Below are 20,781 nucleotides of genomic sequence, written 5' to 3'. Positions count from 1 at the left end.
CAGTGGGTGGCAGTGTAGGGGTTAAGTGTTCCTAGGGGCGTGTTACTAACTGTGGGGGGGCTGGGCTTTCATTTATTGAACACTGATCTCTGCTCCAATCACATGGAGCAGAGATCAGCGTCACTAGTTGCTAGGCAGAATGGGGAAATGGTGAAAAAAAGAAGAGGAGGGACAGGCTTACAAAAGGAGGAGTGAGCGAAGAGGGGAAGGATAGTAAGGGAAGGAAAGGGGGAGAAAAGCGAGGAAAGGAAGAGAAGTTCCCCCAGGCTGGGAGTTGAAAAAGGGCTAATTAGAGAGGCCTAGGATGCGAGGTTGGTTGAGGTTAAGACTAGCGTCTTTTTATTAACCTCACTATATAACTATTAGGACTGTGGGGTGGTCAGCGGGCGGTAGCTCCTATGTTTCGGCATATTCTTTTTTTCCCTTTTTCTGGTAGATATTAACCATCTCTTACATGTATTCTCAACATCAGGAGCGCGACAGAAACTCCTAATTCTGGCCATACACATAATGTTTTTTGAGGCCTCTAAAATGTCAGGACAGTTCAAACACACTCCCAAATGACCCCTTTTTGGAACGTAGACACCCCAATGTATCTGCTGAGAGACATGGTGAGTCTATGGAAGATTGTAGTTTTTATCGCAAGTTTTTGGAAAATGTCAATTTTTTTTTTTTTTTTTTTAACAACATGGTAATTTTAATGAGATATTTCTCAGACATGCCATGAGTATATGTGAAATTACACCCCAAAACACATTCTGCTACTTCTCACGAGTATGAGGATACCTTTGTATGTGCGACTTTGTAGCAGCCTAGCCATGTACAGAGGCCCAAAATCCAATGACCACCTTCAGGCTTTCAAAGGGCCTAACTTGCACATTTGATTTCCTGACTACCTATCACAGTTTCGGAGGCCCTCACGTTTTTGGCATTTTCCAAAAACTTGTGGGAAAAAAATTAAATCTTCCATGGACTCAACATGCCTCTCAGCAAATAACTTGAAGTGTCTGCTTCCCAAAAAGGGGTAATTTGGGGCATGTTTGAACTGTCCTGGCATTTTAGGGCTTCAAGAAATGTGATAGACAGTTAGAAAGTCAGAGCTGTTTAACGCTGCGCGAATACCAGTATACAGTATATCCCATAGACACTATAATTTTCACACAAACCAATTAATATACACTTATGGGGATTTTTTGTATCTCGATCTACCTGACCTTGGCTTAGTATCAAGAGATCCCCAAATTTTCCACTTCTTATTAAGTGATCGAACAGTACTGACTGGCATATCTTTGTAAAGTTTCATTACCTTGTTATGCAGGTCTTTTGACTGTTCTTTTCCACCTCCTCATGGCTCAATGTCTAGTTTGCTTAGCGCATCCATGTGAGAGCTAACAAACTCATTGACTATTTATACACAGACACTAATTGTGATTTAAAAAGCCACAAATGTGGGGAATTTGCCTTTTAATTGCCATCTTAACCTGTGTGTGCCACCTTCTGCATCTGTACCAAGGCCAAACTTTTTATCACGGCCATTTGGGTGATTTCTGTTATTATGATTTAAAAAGGATCCCAAAAGGTATGTGATAATAAATGGCTTCATATGAATGATATCCTTAAATAAAAGACATTTGTTTGCCATCATTAGTCATATTTTCAACATTAATGCCGAAATGTCACAATTTCTGCCAGGGTATGCAAACTTTTGATCACAACTGTATTTGGAGACAAGATTGGTGATGTAGCTCGGGGGTAGAGTTGTGAATAGCTTTGTATGCTGATAGAGAAAAGAAGGGGTCCAAGAATAGAGCCTTGATCGACCCCGCAGAAAGAGGAGGAGACAGAGTTGTAGGTAAAAAAGGGAGATAGGCTGGTGCCATGGAAGTCATCTAAAACATTGTTTTATTATTGCATGTGAACAACAGTCAAAAAGAAAACCTACGCATTTCGGCCAACAGACCTTAATCATGGCCGTCGGAGTTTGTCTGACGGATTTTGTCCGAAACTGGTGTTGCATACACACGGTCGGACAAAATCCGATCGTTTGTAACGTGATGACGTTATTTCGTTAGGACAGGACTACGTTCAGGCTAGTAGCCAATACCTTTGGTCTAGGAATTTGATCTGAGCATGCATGGTCCGATCGGAATTCTCTACAAACGGATCATGTTGTCGGAAAGTTTTACAGCCCAGCTCTAAAACTTTGTTGGTCGGCTATTCCGATGGAAACAGTCCGATGGAGCCCACACACGGTCGGATTATATGACAACACGGTCCGATCGGAAAATTTCCGTCAGAAAGGGCTAAGAATTACAGGCCTACAATATAAAACGCCAAATTTCCATGCAAAATAATCGTACCACTTTCAGCACCAAAAATCTGAAATAATCATACCGCCAGGGAGGTTAAAGAGGTGTTCCCCTTAAAAAAAAAAAAAAAAAATTTAAAGTCAGCAGCTACAAATACTGCAGCTGCTGACTTTTAATAATCGGACACTTACCTGTCCCAGGGTCCAGCGATGCGGGGGAACGAAGCCCCGCTCATCCCCCCTCCTCTCGGCGGCGCCGGCATTGCAACTGTGGGCACCCGGCTGTGGCTTCACAGCCGGGCACCCACTGCGCATGCGTGAGCTGCGCAATGTGATTGGCCGCGCAGTCATCTGGGAACTGTCACGTGTCCCAGATGACTGACAGGAGGGAGGGGGCAGAGCTCTTCCTGCAACGAGGGGAAGTGATGTCACCAGCCCAGGCACTGAAGGAGGCAGACTACGAGGGACCCCCCCTAGCAACAGGCATTTAGAGGTGAGTTAAAAAAAAAAAAATTTTCCAAATGTTTATTTTTTTTATTTTTTAGGAATTTTAATCATTTTTTTTTTGTGTGTGCAACACCACTTTAAGCCGTCCAGTCCAGAGGGTCTCTGCCTTCACCTTGGTCAACTTAACAAGAAACATCTCCTGCATTCCTGGTTAAAGACTTGCTTTGCTGACATCCCTTCTGGCTCCAGATCCTGCTTGCTGTTCCACTACATTGATCCCTGACTTCTGGCTTGGCTGACTATCCATTCTGGTTATTGAACTCTGGCTATGTTTTGACTACGTTTGTTCTTTTTACTACTATTATTATTAATAAGTTTGATTTAACTGTTTGATTTAACTGTACTTCTGTCTTGGTCTGGTTATTGAACTCTGGCTATGTTTTGACTACATTTGTTCTTTTTACTATTTATTATTATTATTATTATTAAGTTTGATTTAACTGTACTTCTGTCTTGGTCTCATTTCATGGTTTCTGACAGTGTGGTAGCCGATCAGCTTCTAACTTCAGCTTGTTCAATTAAGCATTACCAAAAAAAAAAACCTGGAAGCTGATTGTGATTTCTATGCAGAGCGGCTCTATATTTTTTGCACTCTCTAGTTTTAGTAAATCAACAATATGAGAGGTTTCTCGGGGCTGCAGTTCCTCTGAGCGCCACAAGGTGGGGATTTCTACCCAGACAGGAAGTGTCTATGGAATACAGACAGGAAGTGATGTCACACAGACAGGAAGTCCCATAAGGTACGACGGCTGACGTAGAGAGAAGAAATTGCTGAAACTGGCAGCAGAGGAGGTAATAATATTTTCTTTTAAATTATTATTATACAGGATTTAAATATTATTATTATATAGGATTTATATAATATTATTATACAGGATTTATATAGCGCCAACAAATTGCTCAGCACTTTACAACATGGTGACAGACAGTACAATTACAATACAATTCAATACAGGAGGAATCAGAGGACCCTGAGGCCGCGTACACACGCGCGGACTGTTCGCCCAACTTTGTCCGTCCAACAGTTTCGGCAAACAGTCCGCTCAAAATTAGCATGGACGGACATGCCCACACACGACGAACGAACAGTTTGCTGAAACCGTGCGCGATGACGTGAACGGCACGTACGACGGGACGAAAAATACGACGTCCTATACACTGCATTATAGCTTTCGGCGTGAAAATCCTTTCTGAGCATGCGCGCAACTTTGTTTGACGAACAAGCCTACACACGAGCGGACTGTTCGCTGAAACAAGGTTTCAGCGGACAGTTTTTCGGAAATTCCGAAAAACCTTGTCCGTCAAACTGTCCGCTGAAACTGTCCGCTGAAAGCCCACACACGAGCGGACTGTCCGCCCAAACACTGTTCAGCGGACAAAGTTGGGCGAACAGTCCGCCCGTGTGTACGCGGCCTTAGAGCTTACAATCTATGAGGGAGGGATAAGTGGGGGATGATCTGATGGGGGAGATAGATGTAGAGTTGTTAGGTGGAGACAAGATAGGCTTCTCTGAAGAGATGAGTTTTCAGTGATCACCTAAAAGTGGATAGAGTGGGACAGGGATATGCAATTAGCGGACCTCCAGCTGTTGTAAAACTATAAGTCCCATCATGCTCCTGCCTCTGGGAGTCATACTTGTGGCTATCAGAGTCTTGCTCTGCCTCATGGAACTTGTAGTTCTGCAACAGCTGGAGGTCCGCTAATTGCAAATCCCTGGAGTAGGAGATAGTCAGTCAGATTGGGGTAAGGAGTTCTAAAGGATGGGAGAGGCTCGAGAGAAGTCCTGGAGGTAAGCATGGGTGGAGGTGACAAGAGTTAGGAGGTCTTGGGAGGACTAAAGAGAACGACTAGGTTCGTGATGTAGCTGGGGGCAGAGTTGTGGATGGCTTTGTACGTTTGTTAGTATTTTGAATTTAATTTGTTGGGTGAGTGGAAGCCAATGGAGGGATTGGCAGAGAGGGGTAGCAGAGACTGATCGATTTGTAAGACTGGAGTCAAGCCATCAGACAGTTCCAAATCAGTGGTCGTGCTATCAAACACTTTTTTTTGCTATTAGGCAAGTTTTTTTTTTTTTGGTTGGATATTCAACAGAGAAAAACTAGATGGCGCAACATAATGAGTTGTCACACACACATCACCTTCTATAACATTTACAATATGGTATGATTTTACCGTGGAGATTTTTTGTTTACAAGCTTTTTATTAAAGTATATAAAATATACAGTAGTGTGACAAGATACAAAAGCGAGTAGGGGGGTCGGTTACACTTGCTTCAAAACAAGGCTTCGGACAGGCTTTGTTAAAGTTCTCTGAACGCCAGTCAAAGCTCCTGTCACTAAATAAAATGGTTAGCTTACAGTCCTCTTTACACCTTGCTTTTGCTTAGCTTTGCTTCAAAAATTATACCCCATGTAGCTTTAGTGGTGCTTCAAAGTGTCTTCAAAGCCTCAAAAAAAGTCTATGGCAAAGCTCTCTTGAAGCCCCACCAAAGCCTCGTTGAAGTCCCATGAAGCCTCGTTGAAGTCCCACGAAGCCTCACCAAAGGCTCATCTTAGCTCCATGAAAGCCTCATTGAAGCCCCACCAAAGCCTCATCAAAGCCCCAAGCATAAAGCAAGGTGTAAACAGGACTGTAAGCTTACCATTTTATTTAGCGACACAAGCTTTAATTGGCGTTCATAGAGCTTTAACGAAGCGCGTCCGAAGCCTTGTTTAGAAGCAAATGTAAACTAGCCCTAAATGTCTCCAGTATAATCTTCATCCAGTAACGTAAAGTTATTTCTAGTTGGTGCGTCTACCATCTGACCCATAAAATTGTCCTGCAAGACATTTAGGAACAGGTGAGCCTTAGATGAATGCGCGGTTCCCTCCGCCCAGTCTATGTCTGGATAATTAAATTCCCCCATTATGATAACACTTCCCATCCTTGCTGCTAATCCGAATTGTGATGGGAGATCTGTCTCCCCCCTCAGGTTAGGGGGCCTATAGCATATTCCCAGTATTATTTTCCCCTAATGCCGCGTACACGCAATCGGAATTCTCGTTGGAAAAAGCTCTGATGCTTTTCCTGACGGAATTCCAATGGAATTTGGCTCAAGCTGTCTTGCCTACACACGGTCACATCAAATTCCGATCGTTTATAACGCCTTGACGTACAACAGGTACGACGTGACTAGAAAAAGGAAGTCCAATAGCCAGTAGCCAATAGCTTCCATCTCGTAGTTGAATCTGAGCATGCGTGATTTTTGGCGTGTCGGAATTGCATACACACGATCGGAATTACCGATAGAATGTTTTTCTGTCGGGAAAATTGAGAACATGCTATCAATTTTTGGCTGGCGGAAATTCGGACAGCTAAATTCCGACGGAGCATACACACGGTCGCATTTTCCGATTGAAAAGCTCTCATCGGTCTTTTTCTGGCCGGAATTCCGATCGTGTGTACGCGGCATTAGCTTCATCCCTTTGGAGTTCTACCCATAAGGATTCCACCTCCTCCCTAGCTCCCTTAGTGATGTCATCTCTCACATTCACTTGAACATTATTCTTGATATAGAGACATACCCCTCCCCCTTTTTTACCCTCTCTATCCCTGCGATAAAGGGAATACCCTTGAATGGTTGCCAGCCAATCATGAGAGCTATTGAACCAAGTCTCTGAAATTCCCACAAAATCCAAATCCTCCTCGTACAACAGTATCTCTAGTTCTCCCATCTTGTCCGCCAGGCTTCTGGCATTGGTGAACATGCCACATAGTTTAGAACGGTCGCATACTGTCCTCTTATTGGGTGTTCCGAGATTGCAACTAGGACTTGCTACTATACCTACCTCGGGTTTATGTGCTTTGGTCAACCTACCACTAATACTACCCTCTGGAATATGTTTCGTGCTGACTATCTCTACCTCTGGACCCTCCCCCGACGCTTAGTTTAAAAACCCCTCTAACTTTTTGGCCATCTTCACTCCCAGCTGATCTGCACCTTCCTCATTTAGGTTTAGATAGAATAAGTTCAGCCACATCACCCCTGAACAATCCACTCCCTCTTTAGGGTGGGCCATAAATCCATTAGACTTATGCATGAAGGTGTGTAAATGCAAATATTTATTCTGATGCCACAATTGTAAGTGTGATACTTTGTTTTATGAATCCAATACAATTTGCACGGGTGGATGTCACACACGTTACATAGTTAGACATAGTTACATAGTTAGTCAGGTTGAAAAAAGACACAAGTCCATCCAGTTCAACCTTAAAAACAATAAATAAATATGATAAAACATATTGTACAATCCAGTATACCCAATTTTATGCCCACAGTTGATCCAGAGGAAGGCAAAAAAAAAAACCCCCAGCAGCGCATGATCCAATTTGCTACAGCAGGGGAAAAAAATTCCTTCCTGATCCCCCGAGAGGCAATCGGATTTTCCCCGGATCAACTTTACCTATAAATGTTAGTACCCAGTTATATTGTGTACATTCAGGAAATAATCCAGGCCTTTCTTAAAGCAATCTACTGAGCTGGCCAGAACCACCTCTGCAGGAGTCTATTCCACATTTTCACAGCTCTTATTGTGAAGAAACCTTTCCGAATTTAAAGATGAAATCTCTCTTCCTCTAGACGTAAAGAGTGCCCCCTTGTCCTCTGGGTTGATGACTGTACAGAGAATAACTCAACACCAAGTTCACTATATGGACCCCTTATATATTTGTACATGTTGATCATATCCCCCCTTATTCTCCTCTTCTCAAGAGAGAATAAATTCAGTTCCTCTAATCTTTCCTCATAGCTGAGTTCCTCCATGCCTCTTATCAGTTTGGTTGCCCTTCTCTGCACTTTCTCCAGTTCCCCGATATCCTTTTTGAGAACTGGTGCCCAAAACTGAACTGGATATTCCAGGTGAGGTCTTACTAATGATTTGAACAGGGGCAAAATGATATCTCTCTCTCTGGAGTACATACCTCTCTTAATATAAGAAAGGACTTTGCTCGCTTTGGAAACCGCAGCTTGGCATTGCATGATATTATTGAACTTATGATCTACCAAAACCCCCAGATCCTTCTCCACTATGGATTCCCCCAGTTGTACTCCCCCTAGCATGTATGATGCATGCATATTCTTAGCCCCCAAGTGCATAACTTTACATTTCTCAACATTAAACCTCATCTGCCACATAGTCACCCAATTAGACAGAGCATTGAGGTCGGCTTGTAAATAGGAGACATCCTGTAAGGAGGTTATTCCACTGCATAGCTTGGTGTCATCTGCAAAGACGGAAATGTTACTTTTGATCTCAGACCCAATATCATTTATAAGGATATTAAAAAATAAGGGTCCCAGCACTGAACCTTGGGGTACACCACTGATAACATTAGACCATTCAGAGTAAGAATCATTAACCACTACTCTCTGAATTCTGTCTTTTAGCCAGTTTTCTATCCATTTACAAACTGATATTTCCAAACCTGTAGACTTTACCTTACACATGAGCCGTGTGTGGGGAATATGTTTTTGGACATTTCTCCCTTTTTATATATATTTTATATATTTTTTTTTATATGTTTTATATTTAGTCACTTGGTCTAGTTGATCTTCTGACCATTTATTTGGTGTTTCACAATATTATTCTGTGTGTGCCTGACAGCTCTGGTACATAACACATATAGACCTTTGTTTTCATGCCAATTTTGGATCACTTTTTAATTTGTGTGTTCAGTGGTTCACATATATACTTAAGTCACAGGTTTTGCTCGATTCTTCCTAATTATTCACTGTATTGATGCTATGCAGGAGAATTGCTGCTTCCTATATTTTATATAGATAGTTGATGCTGGTTAGGTGCATCTGTTTTGTTACATTTATATATCTTTCTCGTTTTCCACAAATGTAAATACGTTGCTCCAATGGGAGATTTTTTATTTTTTTTAAGTATTTATAACTTTTGAAAAGTGTTACTTTTCTAAGCAATGGGTTGGTATTTGGAGCTCTGTCTTTTTCAATTACCAGAGTTTTGGTCCAATGGGAGATTTTTTTTCAGACCCATTTTGAAGTATTGCAAAAATGTCAGTTTGTAACCAACGGGTTCATATTTGGGTGTCTTTATCTTTTAAATTTCCACAGTAAAATCATACCATATTATAGGGCTGCAACTAACGAATATTTCCACAATCGATTAGTTGGCTGATTGTTTTGATTAATCGGAATAAAATCATAAAAAAAGTAATATACAGTTTTTTTGTTTTATTTAAAGTAATAATGAAAATTATGGGGCACTATTCCACCCGGGAACACCAATGATGGGGCACTATTCCCCCCAGGAACACCAATGGTGGGGCACTATTCTACCCCCCTCCCAGGAACACCAGTGGGGCACTATTCTCCCCCCACCCAGGAACACCAATGGGGCACTATTCCCACCAGGAACACCAATGGTGGGGCACTATTCTCCCCCCTCCCAGGAACACCAATGGGGCACTATTCCCCCCCAGGAACACCAATGGTGGGGCACTATTCTCCCCCCCGCCCAGGAACACCAATGAGGCACTATTCTCCCCCCCCACCCAGGAACACCAATAGGGCACTATTCCCCCACCACCCAGGAACACCAATGGGGCACTATTCCCACCAGGAACACCAATGGTGAGGCACTATTCTCCCCCCTCCCAGGAACACCAATGGGGCACTATTCCCCCCAGGAACACCAATGGTGGGGCACTATTCTCCCCCCCGCCCAGGAACACCAATGGGGCACTATTCCCCCCAGGAACACCAATGGTGGGGCACTATTCTCCCCCCCGCCCAGGAACACCAATGGGGCACTATTCCCCCCCCCCACCCAGGAACACCAATAGGGCACTATTCCCCCACCACCCAGGAACACCAATAGGGCACTATTCCCCCACCACCCAGGAACACCAATGGGGCACTATTCCCACCAGGAACACCAATGGTGGGGCACTATTCTCCCCCCTCCCAGGAACACCAATGGGGCACTATTCCCCCCAGGAACACCAATGGTGGGGCACTATTCTCCCCCCCCGCCCAGGAACACCAATGGGGCAATATTCTCCCCCCCACCCAGGAACACCAATAGGGCACTATTCCCCCACCACCCAGGAACACCAATGGGTCACTATTCCCCCCGGGACAGGAACACCAATGGTAGGGCACTATTCTCCCCCCCTCCCAGGAACACAAATGGGGCACTATTCTCCCCTCTCCTCCTCCCAGCAAAACCAATGGGGCACTATCCCCCCTCCCCAGGAAAATTGTTTAAGAGGAACCTCTAATAAGAATAAGGTCTGGAGAACCCATGCCACATTCAATATATAAAGATTTGCAAATGAAGATTGTCCCAGGGATAATTTTCATAATCAATTAATTATGGCCGATTAGTGTTTCAATTAATCGGAACAAAATCCCAAAAAAAAGTAATATGCAGTTTTTTTGTTTATTCACAGTAATAATGAAAATTATGGGGCACTATTCCTCCCAGGAACATCAATGATGGGGCACTATTCCCCCCAGGAACACCAATGGTGGGGCACTATCCCCCCCCCCCAGGAACACCAATGGTGGGGCACTATTCTCCTCCCTCCTAGGAACACCAATGGGGCACTATTCTCCCCCCCTCCCAGGAACACCAATGGGGCATCATTCCCCCCAGGAACACCAATGGCGGGGCACAATTCTACTCCCTCCCAGGAACACCGGTGGGGCACTATTCCCCCCACCCAGGAATACCAATGGGGGACTATACCCCCCAGGAACACCAACGGTGGGGCACTATTCTCCCCCCATCCCAGGAACACCAATGGTGGGGCACTATTCCCCCCCCGCCCAGGAACACCAATGGGGCACTATTCCCCCCAGAAACACCAACGGTGGGGCACTATTCTCCCCCCATCCCAGGAACACCAATGGGGCACTATTCTCCCCCCATCCCAGGAACACCAATGGGGCACTATTCCCCCCACCCAGGAACACCAATGGGGCACTATTCCCCCCAGGACAGGAACACCAATGGTGGGGCACTATTCTCCCCCCCTCCCAGGAACACAAATGGGGCACTATCCCCCCCCCCACCCAGGAACACCAATAGGGCACTATTTCTCCCCAGGAACACCAATGGTGGGGCACTACCCCCCTCCCAGTAACACCAATGGGGCACTATTCACCCCCCTCCTCCTCCCAGGAAAACCAATGGGGCACTATCCCCCCTCCCAGGAAAATTGTTTAACAGGAACCTCTAATAAGAATAAGGTCTGGAGAACCCATGCCACATCTCATATATAAAGATTTGCAAATGGAGATTGCCGCAGGGATAATATGGGCATGGGAGGTAAAACCAGACCATACAAAAAGTATAGGAAAATGTATTGAAAAAAACATATAAAAGAACATGGGATATGCAGAAATGTACAAATGTTTATAAAACAATGATAAGTGACACGAATAATAAACATCAACAATTAACTGATATGCACATGAGGTCTAGACCTGTGGTGGACCAGAATGTGTTGACAGTATGCCCAACATGTTTGGGAAAAATACGGTATTTATTTCCTTCTTCAGGGGCTGGGCTGAGGTAGGCAGTTAATTCTATTGACAAAAGAAAAATATAATAATACAAAAATTCTATACAATAATACAAAATCCCTCCCAGGAACACCAATGGGGCACTATAACCCCCTCCCAGGAAAACCAATGGGGCACTATAACCCCCTCCCAGGAACACCAATGGGGCACTATTCCCCCCCCCCAGGAAAACCAATGGGGCACTATCCCCCTCCCTCCCAGGAACACCAATGGGGCACTATTCCCCCCCTCCCAGGAACACCAATGGGGCACTATCCCCCCTCCCAGGAAAACCAACGGGGCACTATCCCCCCTCCCAGGAACACCAACGGGGCACTATTCCCCCCCAGGAAAACCAATGGGGCACTATCCCCCCCTCCCAGGAACACCAATGGGGCACTATTCCCCCCCAGGAAAACCAATGGGGCACTATCTCCCCCCTCCCAGGAACACCAATGATGGGGCACTATTCCACCCCCCACTCGGAACACCAATGATGTGGCACTATCCCCCCCAGAAATACTTATGATGGGGCACTTGTGATCACAGATATTAAAGTACACCGAGTATTATATTGTAATAGCTGTCACCTTATATTGCAGGCGCAGCTCGGCGGTCACGGCTGCTTCTCTCCACTTTCTCTATTCCCTCAAAGGCAGCAGCTGGGGGGCTGAGAATATCTTTGGGGGGGAGCTGACATCAGCGAGGAGAGAGGCGGACGAGCCTGGTCACATGAGCGCTGCTGTACTCTCAAGAATACATGGGATTCTAACACTGGGGTGGAGGCGGGACTGGCAGGGAGGAAGGTTGGGGCAGTTAGGTCAACAAATCGATAATGAAAATCGTTGTCAACGGTTGTCATTATCCATTATTATCGATTAATCGTTTCAGCCCTACCATATTGTAAATGTTATAGAGGGTGATGTATAATACGTGTGACAACTCTGTGTAATCATTATTTTATATATTACATTACGTTATATATTGCGCCATCTAGTTTTTCTCTGAGTATCCAACCGAAAAACTTGTCTGATGGCCTGACCACTGATTTGGAACTGTCTGATGGCTTGACCCAAGTGTTTTCTAAGTTGGATGAGTTTGGCAGCAGCATTCATGATGGATTGAAGGGGGGGATAGCCTATGTAAAGGTAAGCCAATGAGAAGGGAGTTGCAGTGGTCGAGGCGAGAGATTACCAGGGAGTGAATTAAGAGCTTTGTTGTGCCATTGGTTAGAAAGGGGCGTATTTTGGAGATGTTGAGGCGGCAAGCTTTGGACAGTGATTGGATTTGGGGCTGAGAGGACAGAGTACAGAGTCCAAGACAACACCTACCCTGTTTCCCCATAAATAAGACCTAGCGGGATTGTCAATGATGGCTGCAATATAAGCCCTACCCCTCAAATAAGCCCTAGTTAAAGTCCCTGTAGGTCTTATTTTCAGGGTAGGGCTTATTTTCAGGGGAAACTGGGTAGGGCTTATATGTGGGGTAGGGCTTATATTGCAGCCATCACCCACAATCACGCTAGGTCTTATTTTGGGGGGAAACCGGGTAGAACTTTGGCATGTGGGGACAGGCTGATGGTTGTGCCATTCATCTTGACAGAGTAGTCAGGAGAAGGGGCATGTGGGGGAGGAAATATTATGAGCTCGGTTTCAGTTCGGTTTTGAAGATTGATACAATCTGGGCAGTGAGTGAGTTAGTGGGTGGGGACGGTGGAGGACAAAGTAGAGAGTTGCAGGTAGAGAAGAATTGATGGGGACTGGATGAGAAGGTGCTAATACAAAAAGGTCTGCTTGGCAGTAAGGAGACAAGAATTGTATTTTTTGAGGGCAGATTTATATTGGTTGCAGTCTTTCTGAGACTAATGGCGTGTACACACGATCGGACTTTCCGGCAGACTTGGTCCGGGCAGACCGGAATCCGTTGGACAATTCGATCGTGTGTGGGCCGCAGCAGACTTTTTTTCCCCAAAAGTCATACGGACCTAGAAAAAAAACATATTTCCGATGGACTCAAGTCCGACGGACTAAAAATCGAGAAAACCGTTCGTCTGTGTGCTGGTCCGACGGACCAAATACGACGCAGCGGAGGGCAGCTATTGGCTACTGGCTATTGAACTTCTTTGTTTAGTCCCGTTTACGTCATCACGTTCAAAATGAATGGACTTTCGAATGGACTTGGTCCGGTCGTGTGTGGCCAAGTCTGCTTCGTTCAGAAAGTCTGTTGGACCTCCGCCGAAAGTCCGTCGGGATGACCGTCGGACCTAGTCCGTCGAAAAGTCTGGTCGTGCGTACGCGGCATTAGTCTCACGCCACACACGCTCAAGAGCACACCTACGTTTTTTGAGACTTTTGGTGTCATCTGTTTGCCAAGGTTGTAGGGGTTCGAGGCCTGATTCTGAGTGTAGTGGGAGGAGCAAGTGTATCCGGGGTGGAGGAGAGGGATCTATTGCAGACAGAAGTGGCTAGGTTGGTGAAGGAGAGGGGTGAGATTTTGTCATAGAGGTGGTCAGTAGCAGAGTAGAGAAGAGAAGGGTTGAGGTGGCAAAGATTTCTATGGGTAATTGTTAGGCAGCTGGAGGGAGAGATGGTGAAAGACAGAGAGAGAATGAAACTAATAAGGTGGTGATCAGAGAGAGGGGAAGGATAGTTGGAGAGGTTACATGGAGCCCATAGATAGGAGAATACAAGGTCAAGAGTGTTGCCATCCGAGTGAGTAGAAGCCTGTATCTATTGCGTATCCATTGCTTCAGGTCAAAAGAGGAGGTTAGACTGAGAAGATTAGAATTCGCAGTGTTCTTACTAACTTTTGAGTGCAGTCCCCCCAGCCTCTCCCATATACTTACCTGAGCCCGATCTCAATCCAGCGATGTGCCCAAGAGCTGAGTCTCTCTCGGCTCCCTCGCTTCTCATTGGCTTAGAGCAGAGGTCTCAAACTGGTGGCCCTCCAGCTGTTGAAAAACTACAAGTCCCATGAGGCATTGCAAGGCTGACAGTTAAGAGCAAGACTCCCAAAGGCAATGGCATGATGGGACTTGTAGTTTCGCAACATCTGGAGGGCCACCAGTTTGAGACCCCTGGCTTAGAGACACCAGTGGGAGCCATTGGCTTTCACTGCTTTCAATTACAGCCAGTGTGGAGGGAACGGGGGACAGGGCTGTGTGTGTCTTTTGGACAAACAGAGGTGGCTCAGGAGCGAACACGCACCAGTGCCCCCAGAGCAAGCAGCTTGCTATTGGGGCACTCAACAGGGCAGAGGAGCCAGGAGCATCAGTGGGGGACACGAGAAGAGGCGGATCGGGCTGCTCTGTGCAAAACCATTACACAGAGCAGGTAAGTATAAAAAAAAAAAAATATTTGGGCAGGTGTTAAAAAGTATGTATGTGTGGTTGTATTGGTAACTGTGCCAACTGTTTTTTTTTTTTTTTTATATAAATTTAGTTTAGTTTAGTATGTATCCAATAATAATAAAGTATTTTCTTATATGTAACAAACACTAAACAGCCCAGACTAAATGTGTTCCCATGGGGGCAGTAGTCCTTAAATGTAAAACTAAATCAAACCCAGTTCAGAGACAAAACAAACATAAAAAAGGGAATATTCTGATCCGACGGGCTAAGAGAATTCTGGGTTCTTGGAAATGTAGCAAACACTAAACAGTCCAAATGAAATGTGTTCCCATGGGGGCAGTAGTTCTTTTACAGCAATCTATTACCCCCCCCCTCACATCCACATCCTATTATTGTGTGACCAATACCATCCAAATAATTATTACTTTCATTTCCCAAAGTTATCCGTCTGCAAGGAGACCTGTATAGATCAAATGACGGCACCAATGAGGATGGAGGAGGACCGGAGTCACATGACTGAGAAGATACTAAACCTCACCCTGGAGATCATCTACCTGCTGACTGGAGAGGTGAGGAGGATTCTGGGAGGTCACATGACATCACTCTTATCTCTATTAATAAAACACAAACCTGACCAGAGAGGTGAGGAGGATTCTAACATGATATTCCTATTGGCTCCCCAATACAAAGATTTCCTCTTGTGAAGTCAGGTGATCATATGACCATCACAGTGCCTCCATGTGACTCCCTAAACCCTGAGAGACACAACATGGAGAAGATTCTAGAAGTCACCAAGAAGATGATGGAGCTGCTGACAGGAGAGGTGAGCGGTGCCGGGAATTCTGGGACATTATCCAGTAACAGACAAGGGATGTGTCTGGATGGTGACTGTATCATTGTGTGTGTCAGGTTCCTATAAGGTGTCAGGATGTCACTGTCTATTTCTCCATGGAGGAGTGGGAGTATTTAGAAGGACACAAGGATCTCTACAAGGACGTCATGATGGACAATCAGCCGCCCCTCACATCACCGGGTAAGAGGAGACTTTATTGTAAAGGAGAGAGCAGTACGGAGGCTCCACCTAGATCCCCCATCATCTGATAAACACATAGAAACAATGTATTCAGTCAGTGTGTGTGTTTCCTACAGATGGATCCAGTAATGGGAACCCACCAGACAGATGTCCCCGTCCTCTGTATTCCCGGGATTCCACACAGGAAGGTCACACCATCCCCCACCAGTGGCCGAACTACCACCATAGCGACCCGTGCGGTCGCTATGGGGCCCGCAGCTGAGAAGGGCCCGGTGAGCGGGCGGCGGGTGAGCCGCCGAGCTGCCTATCCGCTCAGCTCTCGTACAGTCACACTGACTGTACGAGCGGGCGGAGGCGGCGGCGGCGGCGGGGGGGGGCGTGGCGGGGAAGCTGCCAGCGGGGAGGCTTGGTGGGTGGCCAATCAGCGAGTGGCGGGGCAGAGAGATGACATCTTCTCTCACCGCCCAGCGCCCGCCCTGCGAACTGCCAGCTCCACCCTCACTCACTGTGCTGGCAGCAGAGAGATTACATCATCTCTCTGCTGCCTGAATCTCTCTGCCAGCTCCACCCTCACTCACTGTGCTGGCAGCAGAGAGATTACATCATCTCTCTGCTGCCTGAATCTCTCTGCCAGCTCCACCCTCACTCACTGTGCTGGCAGCAGAGAGATTACATCATCTCTCTGCTGCCTGAATCTCTCTGCTGCCTGACTCAGACGTGACAATCCCATTCCCCACCTTAAAAGGAAAGTGACAATCCACAACTTGTGGTAGGTGATGTGGCAAGTGGACAATCTGCAATGGGTGGCAGGTGACGTGGCAAGTGGACAATCTGCAACTTGTGGCAGGTGACGTGGCAAATGGACAATCCGCAACAGGTGGCAGGTGACGTGGCAAGTGAACAATACGCAATGGGTGGCAGGTGACGTGGCAAGTGAACAATACGCAATGGGTGGCAGGTGACGTGGCAAGTGGACAATCCGCAACTTGTGGCAGGTGACGTGGCAAGTGGACAATACGCAATGGGTGGCAGGTGACGTGGCAAGTGGACAATCCACAATGGGTGGCAGGTGATGTGGCAAGTGGACAATCCGCAACTTGTGGCAGGTGACGTGGCAAGTGGACAATCCGCAATGTGTGGCAGGTGACGTGGCAAATGGACAATCCACAATGGGTGGCAGGTGACGTGGCAAGTGGACAATCCACAACGTGTGGCAGGTGACGTGGCAAACAGACAATCCGCAACGGGTGGCAGGTGACGTGGCAAGTGGACAATTTGCAATGTGTGGCAGGTGACGTGGCAAGTGGACAATCTGCACCTGGTGGCAGGTGACACACTCGGGGCTTCCACTGATTCTGCATTATGGTGAGTTGAACTATAACAATGTAATAATAGAAATAATGTGTTTCAATCATCCTTACACCATAACACAAATGGTGCCGTGACAATTGAAGCGCCAACATCAGCCATTGCCCCAATAAATTGCCCCCCCAAAAAAGTATTTTTTATCAGTGCCCCTCCCGAGACTAGACTCTGGATCCGCCCCTGGGTGAGGGGGGGGGCCCATACAACATTTTGCTATGGGGCCCTGTGATTTCTAGTTACGCCCCTGTCCCCCACCATCATCAGGTAGATGAGGAACAATCACTGATAGTACCATTAGGATCTGTACATTATCTACGTTGTTACCATTGATGTCATTTTATTATATATTCAGAGTGGCAACCTGAGAGCTTCCCATGCTGAGATTAAAGCAGAAGAGAGGTATGTGAGGGACGATCAGCAGTCTATGGAGGAGGATGGAATAACGGGGACATTTATAGAGGAGGACACTCCTACAGAGATCAGCACAGGTGGGTCATTAACACTAAATACATTCCTCCACCCATACTGCTCACTGATTGGTCCAGAGTAGGGCGGGGACTGGGTGATATCAGCCTGTAATCCCCCAGTCAATTTCCTGAGCTGTGTTCCCCGTCCTGTATTCCTGTATTTCTCTCCAATAATCTTCCTTCTCTGCAGACACAATTTACATATCTAGACTAGATTTATATAGCTTTTAGGGCTTTAGCTGGCAGCAAAATGTGGCTCGAACTTCTAGAACAAAAAGTGATAAAGGAGGAGTCAACCCAATGATGGTGGTCTTCAGGATCAGTCCAGTCTTCATCTTGGTTGTTCTCCCCCCATCCTCACTCTCTGACCTCTGGTGGGGCTCAGCCCCGCTGTTATTCATGAGTGATAGAGGTAGTCGGGACATTCACTTGATCTCCTCATCACTGTCACTCCTATAAAAGACAGTTCTCGTTGTTTCCTCACTCTCTGACTAAGGTCCATGAATAAAGAAATGATCTGGTAGGAGATCAGAGGACCCATTTACTAGTTACCTTGAGGGGGGAATTGTAAGATCCTCAGAGACAAAGCTGCCTGATGTGGGCGGAGTCCTGGTTTAGGGGAACCAATCAGCTCATGTCTAGTAATAATCTTTTTATTTCTATTTTAGTAGATGGACGGGAGATGAGGAAAACCTCAGAGGATTGTCTCACTTTGTCTCCAGACTGTAAAGTAGAAGATGAGGACATCACACAGTATAGTCCAGGAGAAAACCCGACTACCTCAAATGTCCATCCGGCACCACACAGTGTAGATGGACCATCGTATTCCTCTTATCCTGAGGAACCTCAGACTGTGAGGGACGGTGCCGTCCTTCCAACAGATAAAAGACTTTCCTGTACGGAGTGTGGGAAGAGTTTCCATTTTAAATCCCGTCCTAATGAGCATAAAAGGTCTCACACAGGTGAGAAGCCACATTCTTGTCCTGAGTGTGGAAAATGTTTTTCAAAGAAGTCAAGTGTTCAAAAACATCAGAAATTGCACACGGGTGATAAGCCATATTCCTGTCCTGAGTGCGGGAAAAGTTTTACACAAAAATCACAACTTGTTAAACATCAAAGGTTCCACACGGGGGAGAAGCCGTATTCCTGTCCTGAGTGCGGGAAATATTTTTCAGATATGTCCAATCTTTACAGACATCAGAGATCTCACACGGGGGAAAATCTACATTCCTGTCATGAGTGTGGGAAATGTTTTTCAAGCAATTCTGGTCTTTCTATTGATGAGAGTGAGAGGCCATATTCCTGTTCTGAGTGCAGGAAATATTCTGTACATAATTCACAACCTGTCAAACATCAAAGGTCTCACACTCGGGAAAAGACATATAACTGTTCAGAGTGCGGAAGGTGGTTTTCAGACAAGTACTCTCTTTACAGACATAAGAGATTGCACACAGGTGAGAAGCCGTATTCCTGTTCTGAGTGCGGGAAACGTTTTGTTCAGAAATCAGATCTTGTCATACATCAGAGGTCTCACACAGGGGAAAAACCATACTCTTGTCCGGAGTGCGGGAAATGTTTTTAGGGAAGTCCAATCTATACAGACATCAAAGATTGCACACAGGTGAGAAGCCGTATTCCTGTCCGGAGTGTGGGAAATGTTTTTCAGACAAGTCCACTTTTTACCGACATCAGAGATTGCACACAGGGGAGAAGCCTGAAGTCCCGTCCTCCTGTACATCAGGGATCCCACACAACCCTCGAGGTGTATTAGTGTCTTGAGTGCGGGAAATGTCTTCTATATGAATGTTGCTGGACATCACAGCTCTCATGTGGGGAAGAAGCACACCCTGATATACACCTCAGATATACTCCATGGCTGATCTTCATCATGTAAGAAACAGTTGATAAGGAGATCAGAGATCACCAAAGACATGGATGAAGTGTTGTACCGGGTCGGCCATTGATAGCAGTAGAAAAATAAAAATGGAGTCATTACCTTTCATTGGCTGAGTACATTTTGTGGTGTAAGCTTTCACAAACACGAATGCCCCATACACACGATAGGCTTTTCCAACGGAAAATGTCCGATGGGAGCTTGTTGTCGTTAATTCCAACAGCGTGTAGGCTCCATCGGACATTTTCCATCAGAATTTTCGTCACACAAAATTAGAGATCTGGTTCTCAAATTTTCCGACAACAAAACCCATTGTCATAAATTCCGATCGTGTGTACACAATTCCGATGCACAAAGTTCCACGCATGCTCGGAATCGAGCAGAAGAGCCCAAACTGGCTATTGAACTTCATTTTTCTCAGCTCGTAGTACGCGTTGTACATCACCGCGTTCTTGACGTTCGCAATTTCCAACAAGATTTGTGTGACCGCGTGTATGCAAGACAAGTTTGAGCCAACATCCGTCGGAAAACAAAACTTTGTTGTCAGAAAATCCTATCGTGTGTACAGGGCATTAGTAAAGAAATTGAATGAATGAGACACACGTTTGCCCAGCCATGATGAATGGGTTTGATGCTGCCACCTTCAGGAGTGGGACGCTAATGCAACTTAGACTAAAAGCACGCCTAAGGGGCAGCCCTCTAGTGGTAGCCAAACCGCCATCTTCAACTCAGGATTCAGTTTCTGACTAGCATCTTGGGAGTTTGGATGTGTAGCTTGTAGCTTCTTTGTTTTTCTATTTTTTTTGTTCACATTTTTTGTTTCTATCAACAAGGATTGTTTTTTTCTTCAATAAACTTTGGCGCTGGGTGATAGGCCAGGTATTATAGATGTGAGTAGACCCCTCAGCATCAGCGCCAAGTGCACGCCGGCCCCATCATACGGGGGCTTGGCTCAGCAGACGGGCTGGTAGGAGCACCCCCTTCCTCCTAGTTTTCATAGTTAGTAAGGTTGAATAAAGACACCAGTCCATCCAGTTCAACCTGAGTGTCTACAATTGTCCCTATCCCTGTACATTGCACACTCACATCGGTCCCTACCCTCAAGGAGCCCACAATCCAAGGTCCCCATTCATATACTAGGGCCAATTTTTGGACAGAAGCCAATTAACCTACCTGCATGTCTTTGGAGTGTGGGAAGAAACCGGAGTACCCAAAGGAAACCCACGCAGGCAGGGAGAACATGCAAACTCCAGGCAGGTAGTGTTGTGGTTGGGATTCAAACC

At 45.9% G+C, this 20,781-nt stretch overlaps 1 protein-coding gene across 1 annotated transcript; it reads left to right on the top strand.

Moving 5' to 3' along the window:
• The first annotated feature begins 148 nt into the window (after window positions 1-148).
• Window positions 149-19,601, top strand: LOC143989483 (uncharacterized). Its single transcript, XM_077489624.1, is given in 5 exon segments — window positions 149-3,607; window positions 15,180-15,562; window positions 15,649-15,772; window positions 18,273-19,181; window positions 19,184-19,601. Coding segments are annotated over 4 exon segments (1,338 nt in total). The 5' UTR covers window positions 149-3,607; window positions 15,180-15,457; the 3' UTR covers window positions 19,384-19,601.
• Window positions 19,602-20,781: the final 1,180 nt, after the last annotated feature.

This window comes from Lithobates pipiens, unplaced genomic scaffold (genome assembly GCF_037356315.1).
Source record: "Lithobates pipiens isolate NorthernLeopardFrog02 unplaced genomic scaffold, aLitPip1_a1.2 Scaffold_18, whole genome shotgun sequence".
Taxonomy (NCBI): Eukaryota; Metazoa; Chordata; class Amphibia; order Anura; family Ranidae; genus Lithobates; species Lithobates pipiens.
This window is presented reverse-complemented; position numbering and strand designations above follow the sequence as displayed.